Source organism: Oncorhynchus kisutch, linkage group LG12 (genome assembly GCF_002021735.2).
Source record: "Oncorhynchus kisutch isolate 150728-3 linkage group LG12, Okis_V2, whole genome shotgun sequence".
Taxonomy (NCBI): Eukaryota; Metazoa; Chordata; class Actinopteri; order Salmoniformes; family Salmonidae; genus Oncorhynchus; species Oncorhynchus kisutch.
The window spans coordinates 14,634,426-14,649,435 of NC_034185.2; the positions used below are offsets into that span (position 1 = coordinate 14,634,426).

The 15,010-nt window shown below is 46.0% G+C and overlaps 1 protein-coding gene across 1 annotated transcript in view; it reads right to left on the bottom strand.

Moving 5' to 3' along the window:
• Positions 1-4,104: 4,104 nt before the first annotated feature.
• The window catches only part of lpgat1 (lysophosphatidylglycerol acyltransferase 1), a 73,559-nt gene continuing 62,653 nt past the window's right edge, over positions 4,105-15,010 (bottom strand). The window contains exons 7-8 of the mRNA XM_020496243.2: positions 7,148-7,254; positions 4,105-6,980 (exon numbers count right to left, since the gene is read on the bottom strand). Coding sequence (XP_020351832.1) covers positions 6,829-6,980; positions 7,148-7,254 — 259 coding nt within the window. The 3' untranslated portion in view covers positions 4,105-6,828. The remainder of the gene's footprint in view (positions 6,981-7,147; positions 7,255-15,010) is intronic.

The window sequence follows — 15,010 nt, forward strand, 5'->3', positions numbered from 1 at the left end:
CTATCTGATAAATTATCAAAGTACATTAGGTCCATCTATGCCAGTTAGAATATAATAAAACAAAATATAATAAAAGAGAATAGAATATCCAGTGTAAATAAAAAAAACATTATTTTCGTGAACTCTACAATTCCGCTCAGATTCTAGTGGATATCAAGATACAGACAGCCCTGAGCACTCTTGGGTGTTTTTAGAGTTTTTTTTTTACATATGCCTCATTAACTTTAATCATTTTCTGCTGCTTAGCTTGTCATTGTGAGAAGATGTGGCAGCCAGGCTGAGTTCTCTGTCTGTCCCACAGTCCCAGAGCAATGATGAATATGATTATCAGTCTGCATCACTGTGTTAGACATTGTTAGCAGTTGATCTCACATAGTAAGTGCCACATTTTGTGATCAACTGATCTACCCTCATCACAGAGAAAGTGATACCCTACAACACAACACTACTCATTGATTTACTGCCTCCATTTACAGGGCGGTTGTTTGGCGTTTGTTCTAAGGTTGAGTGGGCCAGCTAGGCTAGATGATAGGCACAAATGAAATCTGCAGAGCGTATTGATTACTGTGAGGTACGTTGAAACTCGAAACAGAGACCTCACTCCTTTACCTGGGTCATATTCATTCATGCAACACCATCGCAAAACATTTTACAACAGAAAACAAAAAATGAGCATTTCTCATTGGACACGTGCAGGTATTCCTTCCGTTTCAGTCCACTTTCTTCTGTTTAGTGCCTAATGAGCATGACCCTGAACTTGTTAGTGTGAAATGATCTCGTCGTTGTCATCATATCACCAAGCATCTTCCCTGTTGTGATGCACTCTGTGAAAGACAGGGGCCCATGTAGACAGGCTAGTTTGCGACAACAATATCTAATTCCAATTATACCTGTGCACTTATTAATTGCCCCAAAAAGGTCATTGCCACTAGGGCTGTTTCCATGGCACCCTCTCATGCACACAGGGGAGGCTATCGGGAATCAAGATTCAGCAAAACACGGTATCAATCCTCAGCAGCGGTGTCATGTAATTAACAAGGCCACCTGCAGAGTCCCTCTAGGGGCATGCCGTGGTGACAGGCATCTTCGAATTACTCCCATGTCACTCGTCTCTCTCTCCTGCCGTCACACTGCGTCGAACACACACACGTCAGGAGGACATGGCAGGGCTCACGGTGCGAGGTAAAAGAGTCTGTCTGTCACCACAAAGGTCATTTCCTACAGAGGGGCTGTTATGGTACCAGCTTCCCTCTTTCTGTAAGCAAGTCAGGAAAGTTGGGGTGCTTAATGTGAGGCTAACAACCAAAACAACAAAGACTGCCGGGGGCGACTAGGGCCCCTTGGGGGGCCACGCTAGGTGTTACCCATCTCTCTGAGGGCCAAGAACTAGGAGGGAGAGACAGTGGAACACGTTTGAATGGCACACGATCACAACAGGGGTGTCAGTCAGTTTTCATGTCTATATCCTTTGGTCTTTTTATATACCGTGTGTGTCACTGTGTATATGCTTGTGTACTGCTTATGTGTGTTTATGTATCTGCGTGTGTGTGTGTGTGTACCGGACATGCCCCTATCCGAGGAGTTGGTGGGTCTTTGGTGTCACTGGGCATGGAAGGTGGCGGAGCTGGTGGCTGCAGCCATGTTGCTGTACTGTGACATTCATCTGCCTGCTTCCCCTCAGACTGTCCTCCATCGTAGGTCACCCTGGCCTTCCCCCCGCAGATCACACTGGCCTCACCCCCCGCAGATCACCCTGGCCCCACCCCCCACAGATCACCCCGCCCCCCCGCAGATCACCCCCCCCCCGCCACTTTGCCGAGTTTTAGTGCTTGCTGACTCAAGGGGAGCAGCCACGAACCACAACATTTATCAACCAGACCAAAGCAGCCGAGCATGAAGACATGGTACCCTGTGGAGCTATGCTTGTGATGCATTTAGTGTAACTGTCACTGCAGGCATTCTGGGAGCGATGCTATAGCCTAGCTTACCTGCGGCTGGGCATGGTGGAGTCTGTGTGCAGTCAAGAACATCCCGGTACGTGTTTGTTTCTACACTGATGTGTTCACATTGGCTCCGGGGTGAAGTTTCCCTCAAGGGACAGATCTAGGATAAGCTTCCTCTCCCCTAATCCTAACCATCAGTGGGGGAAATGCAAAACTGAACCTAGATCAGCATCTAGGGCGGTGATCGGCAACTTTGATGAGCGAGGGGGCCACAAAAAAAAACATTATTCATCACGAGGGACCACAGTGGCTCATGGTTCTGCGTACCCACATCATATATATACATATACACAAGGGCGGCCGGCTGCCAGTTGCCCATCCCTGGTCTAGCAGCAACTTCATCCTACACCTTTCACATGTGTAAAACAGAAAATGACTAGGCCTTCAGAGAAGAATATGTATGGGGTTGTTGTAAATGTAGATGATTAATATTAATTCTGTAGTCTCTGGCTTATGCTGGCCATGAAAATGCACAGCTCTGACACGTTGTAAAGAAAGGAGATCCCTGGTCCTCCCTCAGTCATTTGGTATGGAGATGACGCTCTGGTGTGAATCCCAGATTAGTCGTTTTGCAGGTCAGCAGGGTCCTTATAGTCTCTCCTGTGCATCTTTAATCCCATTTTCCAGCTCACTTCCCAGTGCCTAGGCCCTGTCTACCCATTGGCTGCCTGCAGCCATGTGGCTCTCGCAGAGACCCGGCCCCCCTCCTCCTCCCTTCCCCCATCACTCCAGCTGCTATGGCGATGACAAGCCAGGCCGCCCTTGCTCTAGTTCCTCGCTTATCATCCTATACATGATGTAACATTTTACTACATCTGCCAGTCAGGCGGCTTAGTTTAACAAGTGACCACAAGGCCTCTCATTCATGACCTCGCCCCATAGTGGTTTATGCCTACCTGGCAACAAATAAATGCAACAATCTTAGTAATTCAGTCCTGTGCCAAATGATAAGCCTAGAAGGATAAAGAAAAGTCTGCAGTGACAGATACTCTGTGTAGATAGAGCAAGTGTCTGTTCAGAAGGGTGCGAAACGTGACATTTTCAGATAGAGATGTATTTTGTAGAACAGGCACGATATTCTGTCATGCAGAATTGGACATAAAATTGTTATTAATAAAGCTGACACTATCTGCATTGTTCTATAATGTAAATACACACCAGGAAGAAACGTGGTGACATTCACTCACTTCCTCTAATATGGGCTGTGTTCAGAATGGCACAGCATAGCAAAACGTTTTGGAATGGGAAATGAAAATCTATGAACGAATTTAGTTGTGCCTCCTCGGTTTGAATGGTTTTCTTCCTAAGGACGACCCGTTTCAGAGCTGAAAGAGGATCTGTAATGTAAACCGTTGGGTCCCTGTGGCCAAATGACAGATGCCACGGTTAAACAAAGAGCAGAGACCAAAAGCAAGGACAGGCTTTAGTTACCTGGAGACCGCCCTGTGGCAACGGCATCACTATCAGTGCCTATATCAATAGAAAATGAGGAAATAAGCCTGACAATAAACCTGACAGATGCAATCAGAGCACCATAAATCACTATTTATTGTGCTGGGTTTCGGTGTGGGAGACAGGGGTTTGCTTACTCATACCACTCCAAGACATAGAAAAAAATACAAATACATTGTGAAAGAGTTTGATTCACAAATGTTACGCTCTCCTGTTGTTATTTTTAGTTCTTTCCTCACCTTGAGACATGGCTGAGCTGCAATTGTTTTTTTTCTTCTTCAAATTAAGGAGTAGGCCTTCATTAAAAATGCCTCATGCACCGCAGTTTAAGTTCAATCAGGTCTCAATAGCTCACAAGTATATCACACATTCTATGAGAGTGACATACTGTAATTCACCCTCTCTACACATTTTCAGTATATTAGTGAGATAATGGCTCCTAATAAAATGTATATAAATATATTTTAAAATTTATTTACATAAAACTCCAACAGAAGTTAGTGTGCCATCTGAAAAGGGGTGCGTCAGACACTTCAAAAACCAACATCAAATACTGAGTATGAGGCAAAGAGAATGAGGCAGAGAGAGAATGAGGCAGAGAGAATATGAGGCAGAGAGAATATGAGGCAGAGGAAAAACAGACAAGCTATCAGGATCTTTATGACCATCACTTTTATTCCAGCACAAGTTCTTTGTGTTGTAAAATGGCTGTGTAGCTAGGAAGAAAGGGAGGAGTACAAAATGGAAAATTACAGAGTTTCTACTGTCGTTTGTTAAAATTCTTAACGTTGTCATTGTTTTTCTTTCCTAAAACCATATCTAGAAAATATGATTTTCCCCTGCCTTTCTTTGGAGACAGTTAAAAAAAAAAGAAAAAAAAAGATGAAGCTTCATTTTGTGTCACTCTCTCACATTGAAAAGCAATCTCATGGGACCGGCACAAAGATGACCGCTAAAAATGTACGTCCCAATCCTCAAATTGACTCCTGATCTCCCGAACCAGCCAGCCTTCTGCCTTTCATACACAGCCTGTTACTGGACAGTATTATCCACAGTTTAAGAGGTAAGTCATGACTAAAATGCATTCCGTTTGAATTCCGTAGACATCATGATTGTAGCTGTTCATCTAAAGCATAATACCTCTTAGGTGTGTTTATATAGATTCTTTGATTAAAAAAACCCCATGGTATTATTAAAACACCTTTTGGGAGAGAATTGGTGCATAATTGCTGGGCCGTGTCTGAATTCCCCTCCAATGTGAAGAGTGATTTCTTCCTGGATGGTCTAGTTTCAAATCAAAACATAATATTCTACCAAGACAGCTTCTTGGTACCCCCCTAAGATCTAAAAGGACTGGATAGAGATCAGTAAATTGGCAATATCTTTAATAGGCTAGGTGGGAGATTTGCCATATACTGCACACATCAATCAAGTCCTTTTAACATCTCCAAGTGGGAATCATCCCGTGCCTAGGGGGGAGGGGCCTATGTCCCTGTCCCATTACTTCCACCAATCCAACCACTTCAGAGCTGTGATTATGTCAAGAAAGATAGAAAGGAAAGGATGCATTTCAGAAGTATTCCAACAGGGCCATATGTGTATCAATGAGCAGTGTGACAGTGCAGGAGATGAGAGCCTGGCCGAGCCCTCTGGATTCATGAAGCGCGAATTAATAACATCCAGGTCAGAGGTCAAACCAAAGGTCAAGGAACAGGGAAGTGACTTCTCAAAAGCCGTTAGCTTTCTCTTCCTCATTTTTTTCTTGTTCTTTAAACATTTATGATATTTCAAAATTAAAAACAAATCAGAAATAGTACAGACCAAGAGAGAGATAACATCGGTTGCAGTCCCTCACAACATTGAATTTCTTCCTCAGCTTCGTTATGTACAAGAATAAACATACCCATGACGTAAGTACAACAGTTCAAGTCATTTAAAATTGAAATAAAATCTGACCACTAATAGTGATTTGCTGTCGAAACTCTGTTATTGTGGAGCAGCGCGACATCAATTATATATATATATATATAAGGGAGGGGGTTATGCTGTAAATTTACAGTAACACCTATGAGTGTGTAAGCCAAAATCTCAAATTTAGAATGCAGAGCATTAGGGTAGCCACATCTATAAAAAATAATATGTTTATTATGTCATTCCCCACCCCATTACTTAGATATTTGTAAAACTACAGTATGGAGTCCAATGGGGGTAAATTCAGCTTCGTCCTCTTTTTTCAGTTTGGCTCGCTGAGACGTTCCTATGTGGACAGAGATCCACTCTGCTCTGTGTGTGTACGAGTGAGGACAGGGGGTGGAGAGGGTGTGAGGGGAGTTTGTTTTCAGGGTGGATCGGATCAGAGTGCTGTCCCAATGTGCCATCAGTGTTCTGTCATCAGCGTATGGGCACTGTTCCTCCTCCGCTGTGTCCTCCTCCCCTCCTTGGTTCCAGAACCAGGTACCCCCAACCACATGTTGTGGAAACAGTCCTAACCAGAGCCTGACATCGTCGCCAGCGTCCCTTTAGGCCCAGACGGAGGGCTGCTAGTGTAAACAAGAAGATTCCCCTGCAGTCAGTCAGTTCAGAATACTGTCGAAGACAGACAGAGTAAAGTCTCCATGACTTCAACATAGATAAAGAGCGACGACGACCACAACAAATGCAATGGCCGTTGTTAAGGGGAGGGGCAATTTAAAATAAACAAACATTAACAGCTACCATTCAGGAATATTTCCTGGAGTAGAAGAGGGGGGTAGTAGGGATCCTTTTAGTGCAATGAAGGCTAGAGGAGAGGGGTTGGCATGGTAGTCTCTGATGGTACATACCACAGCCTCCCCTATCTGTAGGGTGGGTCAACCACAGAATCAGCAGGCCTGAAGCGAGGTCCAACTGGGGGTTGGTTCACCCGAGGGTGGGGGTGGGTACAATGGCAGACACAATGCATACTCGCACACTGTAAAACTACACCTAAAGACCAGGAAGAGAGTCCACTTGAAAACACCCCCAGTTTCAGTCCTGAGCCCCATTCTTGATTTGAGAATGAGGCTCCATTGGAGAGACCAACTAGATTGGGGCGTTTATATCCAAGTAGTAAGTTTGTGTAAATGATTAATGTTCAGAAGTATGGGCTTCAGTCAATTGTGTGTGTGTGTATGTCTGTCCGTCTGTCTGTGTGTGTAGGTATTCATGTATCCAGGGGGGAAAATAGACTCCAACATGGTCATTTTTTTTCTCAGTTTCTCCCGGTTTTTGCTAAATGTACAATCATCCATCATAGGGAGGAGAGATGGCGCCGGGGCGGGCGAGCCATCGACTGATCCAGAAGCAGTGCCATTAGGGTCTGGTCCACTTTTAAACTCCATCCTCTTCAGCACACTCAGAACAAACAGCAGTAGAAGTACTGGAGGACGCTGTACCACAGGTAGCCCGAGGCAAAGGCCAGGGATTGGATGAGACAGAGCCGCACGGGGTCAAGGGTCATCGCCCGGGAGACGGCCTCCTTCTGGCCTTTCGGTGGAGGGAAGGCTCCTGTTGGGGGGGACACGGGAAGGAATACAGTCAGCGACATTGTGATCACGCCTCAATGTGGAGTCACTTCTCTGAAATAGAGGGAGAGAGGCCAGAAAGAGAGAGCTCAGAAAGAAAGGGAGAAAGAGAGGAGGGAGAAAAAGAGGGAGAAAGCAGTGAATACAGACCTGTTTCGTAGAAGTGAGCCAGTAGATCCTCCTTCTCCACAAACCTCTGGTACAGCCAATCTGTCAGGGGCTTGGTCTCTACCGGAACCTCCTTTATGGGGTACACCCTGGGAGAGGATCAAGGGGAGAGAATTATTACATTTAATTAAATTGATTTAATATGTTCATATATGTTTGTGTTGGCAATGTATGTGGTTACCCTTTCCATTCTGACAGAGACATAGACAGACACAGACAGAGAGAACAGTATTATTTAAGTTCTCTCTCAACGAAGGCTGGCTGCATTGATCGGTCTCCTCACTCCCTGAGCTGAGTCTATCCCAGAGAAGAGTCTATCACAGTGTGTGTGTATGTGTAGAGAGATGTGAGAATGAGCTGCAACCCAAGTTTGTTAATGAGTTTATCAGAGTGTGTGTGAGCGTTCGTGTGTGTGTAAGCAGTACAAGCCTCAGCTCTTTCAGGAGACTTCATGAACAGACAGGCTAATCACGGTGACAGGGAATCCATTCCTGCCCTGCCTTGCCCCTGACTCTACAGAGACACAGACAAACAGCAGTCCCAGCAAACAGAGAAATGCTGCAGGGCTGCCTCACCTAGCTGGTCCCAGATCTTGTTTGTGTGGTCTTGCAAACTTGGCAAGTCAGCACAAACGTATCTGCGACCAGGCTAAACCTCACCTGCCGAGAGAAATCACAAACTCAGTCACTTTATCAGGGCTAAAACTGCTGGCTGTTGTACAGTGCCGTGCCGTTTTTTTTCATTAGTCAGCTCCATTGTCACAGGGCCTGTACAGAAATGGCCTGTATCACACCACGGCACTTCTGAGAGGATTGGATAGATCGAAACAATATGGTAGTAGCTCCACCCAGCTCTCTGATAGGCTTGTTGATCCTTTCAGATCCAAGTCTAGGCTCTTTTTTTTTAAATAACTTTTTTTTTGTGGAATTTTACTCCTTTTTCTCCCCAATTTCGTGGTATCCAATTGTTAGTAGCTACTATCTTGTCTCATCGCTACAACTCCCGTACGGGCTCGGGAGAGACGAAGGTCGAAAGCCATGAAACACATGAACATGAAACACAACCCAACCAAGCCGCACTGCTTCTTAACACAGCGCGCATCCAAGCCGCACCAATGTGTCGGAGGAAACACCATGCACCTGCACTGCGCCCGCCCCGCCACAGGAGTCGCTGGTGCGCGATGAGACAAGGATATCCCTACCGGCAAAACCCTCCCTAACCCGGGCGACGCGGACCTCCCGGTCGCGGCCGGTTATGAGAGAGCCTGGGCGTGAACCCAGAGTCTCTGGTGGCACAGCTGGCGCTGCGGTACAGCGCCCTTAGCCACTGCGCCACCCAGGAGGCCCCGACTTCCCTGGACATCATGCTTTCAGATACAAAAGTCAGACTCTCCCACTCATCTCCCACGACATGAATCCTTGAATATACAGCTACACAGCCCATCTACCACAATAGAACAGCAGCAGGTAGCCTAGCGGTGAGAGCATTGGGTCAGTAACTGAAAGGTCACTGGTTCGAATACCTGAGACGACAAGGTGAAAGATCCGTTGTGTCCTTGAGCAAGGCACTTAACCCTAACTATCTCCAGTGGCGCTGTACTACTATGGCTGACCCTGTAAAACAACACATTTTACTGCACCTAACTGGTGTATGTGTAGTTTTTGTAACATCGACTGTACGGAATAGGATTATTACATTGTGAATCAGTAACAGGGAGGCTTGAAAGGATCAATATAGCTCTGGTCTAGGTCATTAGTGCACCCCCCCCCCCCCCCCCGTTCAAATCAGTCAATTTAAAACAATTCATTAGGCAATAATATAGGGATTTCACATGACCGGGGAGCCAGGTCCAGCCAATCAGAATGTTTTCCCCCACAAAAGGGCTTTACAACAAACATAAATACTCCTCAGTTTCATCAGTTGTCCGGGTGGCTGGTCTCAGAAGCCGGATGTGGAGGTCCTGGGCTGGCGTGGTTACACGTGGTCTGCGGTTGTGAGGCTGGTTGGATGTACTGCCAAATTCTCATGGTAGAGAAATTAAACATTCAATTCTCTGGCAACAGTTCTGGTGGACATTCCTGCATTCAGCTTGCCAATTACACACTAGAGACATCTACGGCACTGTGTTGTGTGACAAAACTGCATATTTTGGAGTGGCCTTTTATTGTCCCCAGCACAAGGTGCACCTGTGTAATGATTTTGTTGTTGTTTTAAAATGTAACCTTTATTTAACTAGGCAAGTCAGTTAAGAACAAATTCTTACTTACAATGACAGCCTACCACGGCCAAACCCGGACAACGCTGGGCCATGCAGTTTAATCAGCTTCTTGATATGCCACACCTGTCAGGTGGATGGATTATCTTGGCAAAGGAGAAATGCTCACTAACAGGGATGTAAACAAAAGTGTGCAATGTTCTTTTGAGAAATACGATTTTTGTGCATTTGGTACAGTTCGGGGAACTTCTATTTCAGCTCAAGAATCATGGGACCAACACTTTACATGTTGCGTTTATATTTTTGTTCAGAATAGTTCCAGACAGCCTGACCTGAGAGAGAAACAACACTATTTATCACTGTGGGTTCCTTTTTAAGAGAGTGGAATCCTAATTGCCATTCCATATTTTTTTGTTTATTGGGATAGGCGGATACGAAAGAGAGAAGGAAAGATAGAAGTAGACAGAGGATTAGATCCCATGCCAACACGTATGGCATATGCACTGCAGCCTGTGATTGTAGCTGCTAGACCAGCCCCAGGCCAGAAGGATTCAGTTAGCTCTCCAACAACACCTTTACCATAGAGGCTGTATAGACTTCATACAGAGTCAACCCAGGGTGAAGTAGCCTGCAGGCATACTTCACCCTGCACATAAACATTTGACTGCTAACTGTGGAGCGATACATTGGTTACATGCACACAATATGATTATTGTGAATAGTCCAATTAATATAATAGTTTGTTTGAAACCTTGACATGCTTTGCAAGGACAACTTTTTACTCTAATAATCCTGGATACATCTGAAATCAGGCTACCTGATGGGACGTTTGATAAATGCAGAAAATAAAACATTATCACAGTGACCATATTATTTTTTATTTGGACATATAAAGTTGGCATGTGAAAAGAAATCACGAGATGCTTACTTTGAGTGAGTTTTTCTGAACTTGTAAGATAGAGGCTACCGGAGCTGGTAAATCTGCAGATCAAATTCACCGCTGGAAAGCCCATTAAGCTGTTTACATGTCCTAATAATTAAAAAGATTGCTCAGAAAACCAGGCTTTTTAAGTAAGCAATTGAGTAATTGCTTACTTTGATTTGGACCTTATTCCGATTAAGACAAGCAGAGTAAGGCGTTTACATGAATAATGTAATACTCTGGGTACTGCCATAATCAGTTTAATATCTAATCATTAGTGTGCATGTAAACATGCTTCCAATAGGGGTTTGGTGTCTGATGCGACTGGGTCATGTCCATTAGGGCCTAACGTAGCAAAAAAATTTACAACGGAAAACAAACATTTCTTATTGGACAAGTAAAGGTAGTACCTGCTCGTTTTGGTCTGTTTTCTTCCGTTTGTGCCTAATGAACACAGTCCTGATAGAAACCATACACTGGAATTACTCAGGAGTGTTCAGCCAGCTTCACCTGCGACTTTTTACTAGTGTCGCCATGGCGATGCTAGTCCTCCAAGGAAACCAGTCCCTAAAATGTCACTTTTCATATTCATACTCCCAATAGACTAATAATCCCCACAGCCCTCATTATACACATCACCTGATTATACAGACAGGTGGAGAGAGGAATAGAGCTGTAAAGGAGAGCCAGAGAGAGGAATAGAGCTGTAAAGGAGAGCCAGAGAGAGGAATAGAGCTGTAAAGGAGAGCTGGAGAGAGGAATAGAGCTGTAAAGGAGAGCTGGAGAGAGGAATAGAGCTGTAAAGGAGAGCTGGAGAGAGGAATAGAGCTGTAAAGGAGAGCTGGAGAGAGGAATAGAGCTGTAAAGGAGAGCTGGAGAGAGGAATAGAGCTGTAAAGGAGAGCCGGAGAGGGGAATAGAGCTGTAAAGGAGAGCTGGAGAGAGGAATAGAGCTGTAAAGGAGAGCCGGAGAGAGGAATAGAGCTGTAAAGGAGAGCTGGAGAGAGGAATAGAGCTGTAAAGGAGAGCTGGAGAGAGGAATAGAGCTGTAAAGGAGAGCTGGAGAGAGGAATAGAGCTGTAAAGGAGAGCCGGAGAGAGGAATAGAGCTGTAAAGGAGAGCTGGAGAGAGGAATAGAGCTGTAAAGAAGGGCAAGAGAGAGGAATAGAGCTGTAAAGGAGAGCTGGAGAGAGGAATAGAGCTGTAAAGGAGAGCTGGAGAGAGGAAAAGAGCTGTAAAGGAGAGCTGGAGAGAGGAATAGAGCTGTAAAGAAGGGCAAGAGAGAGGAATAGAGCTGTAAAGGAGAGCTGGAGAGAGGAATAGAGCTGTAAAGGAGAGCTGGAGAGAGGAATAGAGCTGTAAAGGAGAGCTGGAGAGAGGAATAGAGCTGTAAAGAAGGGCAAGAGAGAGGAATAGAGCTGTAAAGGAGAGCTGGAGAGAGGAATAGAGCTGTAAAGGAGAGCTGGAGAGAGGAAAAGAGCTGTAAAGGAGAGCCGGAGAGAGGAATAGAGCTGTAAAGGAGAGCTGGAGAGAGGAATAGAGTTGTAAAGGAGAGCCGGAGAGAGGAATAGAGCTGTAAAGGAGAGCTGGAGAGAGGAATAGAGCTGTAAAGGAGAGCTGGAGAGAGGAATAGAGCTGTAAAGGAGAGCCGGAGAGAGGAATAGAGCTGTAAAGGAGAGCTGGAGAGAGGAATAGAGCTGTAAAGAAGGGCAAGAGAGAGGAATAGAGCTGTAAAGGAGAGCTGGAGAGAGGAATAGAGCTGTAAAGGAGAGCTGGAGAGAGGAATAGAGCTGTAAAGGAGAGCTGGAGAGAGGAAAAGAGCTGTAAAGGAGAGCTGGAGAGAGGAATAGAGCTGTAAAGAAGGGCAAGAGAGAGGAATAGAGCTGTAAAGGAGAGCTGGAGAGAGGAATAGAGCTGTAAAGGAGAGCTGGAGAGAGGAATAGAGCTGTAAAGGAGAGCTGGAGAGAGGAATAGAGCTGTAAAGAAGGGCAAGAGAGAGGAATAGAGCTGTAAAGGAGAGCTGGAGAGAGGAATAGAGCTGTAAAGGAGAGCTGGAGAGAGGAAAAGAGCTGTAAAGGAGAGCCGGAGAGAGGAATAGAGCTGTAAAGGAGAGCTGGAGAGAGGAATAGAGTTGTAAAGGAGAGCCGGAGAGAGGAATAGAGCTGTAAAGGAGAGCTGGAGAGAGGAATAGAGCTGTAAAGGAGAGCTGGAGAGAGGAATAGAGCTGTAAAGGAGAGCTGGAGAGAGGAATAGAGCTGTAAAGGAGAGCTGGAGAGAGGAATAGAGCTGTAAAGGAGAGCTGGAGAGGAATAGAGATGACAGGGGTTTTTCAATACAAAAAAGGCACTTTAAAAAAGTGCAGAGAACAGGAACGATTCAACTTCCCCACCAAAATCCCCATAATTGATATGGCTGCAAACTTCCTTTCAAGTGCTTGTGTGTGTGTGTGTGTGTGTGTGTGTGTGTGTGTGTGTGTGTGTGTGTGTGTGTGTGTGTGTGTGTGTGTGTGTGTGTGTGTGTGTGTGTGTGTGTGTAAGCACATGTAAGGACAAGAGGTGCCTAGCTAGCTGGTGCCCAGGCAACCATGGAGGTTATGAATTAAGTTGATTGTAGTCACGGCCCAGCAGAAAGTCCCCTAGGTGGGTTAGGAAAGAGCGTCTTGTCTCCTGCCTCTCTCATTACTGGGCCTAATGAGTCTTTAGCCTTAATCTGAGCCTGGCCCAGCAGTAGCAGAGAAAGGGGCCTCTGGGAGCCAGAGTGGGGTCTGGTGGAGGGCTGGAGGGGCCATGGTTCACACAGATCACCCGGATGTCAGCATCATAGCCCTCAGAGACCAGAGGGAGGTCCGTACCGGACTGGCTGGAGCACTGGGTCATGTTAATTCGGACCAAACTGACTGTGTTTTTGAACAAACACAATCTTGGATGCAGTGGACGGTGGAGTGGGCAGGAGAGCGAAAGAGAATGCCTCTAGAATGACAGGGCTGTACAAAGTCAACCCTTGATATAAATCATAGAGATCATTGTGATGCCGTCGGAAAAGAAGACTAATCAAAGTGAAAGTCATACGAAATGTATATGGTAAGCCATCCACCTTATGAGAAGCCGTCGGTGTGAGGAGGCTGGGGTCACCTACACAGCTGAGCCTAGATCGGAGAGAACTAAAGCCAAGTGCATGCCGAGTGTGCACTCCTGCCTTATTAATGTGTGTGTGTGTGCACCCTCAAACACAAACACGTGCTCACACACAAACATGTTTGTTTGTACTCTAATCAGTGCAGTAATATCAAGGGAAAAGCAGCTAAGGGAACCTGAGGAGATGAACGCTGTCAGAGGAATGGACTGACCTTGGATGGGAGTGAGTGTGTGTGAGAGAGAGAGCGAGAGTGTGTGTGAGAGAGAGAGCGAGAGTGTGTGTGCGTGTGCGATCTCCTTTAATGAATAGCTGTAGAGCGGCAACAGAGTGACAGAAACAGCTTTTTTAACAGCCTTGGCTTTAGGCCTCACCCTACCTGAATGCCTTAACCAGGGAGTGATCTATGCAGTCCTAGTGTCATATCTTAAAGTCTCCTGTTCAGCGCTATCCCTTTAATTCCAGGTTGACATGGGGCTAGCGCCACTTTAATGGGTTGTGGTTCCCAAATGGCCCCCTATTCCCGATATAGTGCACTACTTTTGACCAGAGCCCTGTGGATGGGAGTGGGGGAATTCCTAACAGTGCCACACCAACTGTAGGCTTCTGACTGAGGCTATTTCGCTACCTTTTAAGTAGCTGCTTTATGTTGCGTACAGCACTATCAGTGTAATGGCTATAAAGTAGGTTCAAAGTCCTCTCTGTCTGCACAGAAGTTAGGGCGGCTCCTCCGTACCGCAGCTCGGGCGGCTCCTCCGTACCGCAGCTCGGGCTGCCCCGCCGTACCGCAGCTAGGGCTGCCCCTCCGTACCGCAGCTAGGGCTGCCCCGCCGTACCGCAGCTAGGGCTGCCCCGCCGTACCGCAGCTAGGGCTGCCCCCTCCGTACCGCAGCTAGGGCTGCCCCTCCATACCGAAGCTAGGGCTGCCCCTCCGTACCGCAGCTAGGGCTGCCCCTCCGTACCGCAGCTAGGGCTGCCCCTCCGTTTTAGGGCAGCTAGGGCTGCCCCTCCTTTTAGGGCAGCTAGGGCGGCTCCATACTTCCGTCTGGACAGTATGTCACATGAATAGGGGTTACTATGGAGTCACAACGTTTCAATGTCCCTACTTTGCTAATTAGCAGTGATCAATTAGTGGCACTCCAGGCACCTTGTCACCTAATTTATCAGGTGATTTACTGGACAACAGCACATTTAAATAGGTGGTGCAGGTATCCTCATGAATGGCATAAATGGGGTAGGGGGTGGTCCATTTGTTTCAGCAAGCATGCAGGGGGAGTGGTTTTCAATATTTTCCTCAAAATGTATGTTTTCACTATTTTGGGAAAGTAACAAAAATAATTGGATGTATCCTTTTTAAAGGCCTTTAGAGTCTTGTGGAGTCGTCTTTAATCAGAATGGCTGATTGATAAGAATAGAAACTACGAGTGTGAACATTGTTTAATACATGTTAAAACGAATTTGGGATATTCACGTAACAAAACAAAATCCACATCACAGTGCAGTTAACACAAAACTAACAGGTCATCATCATCCTCAATGCAACAATTGGATTAGATTGGACAACGCTGTACCGTAAT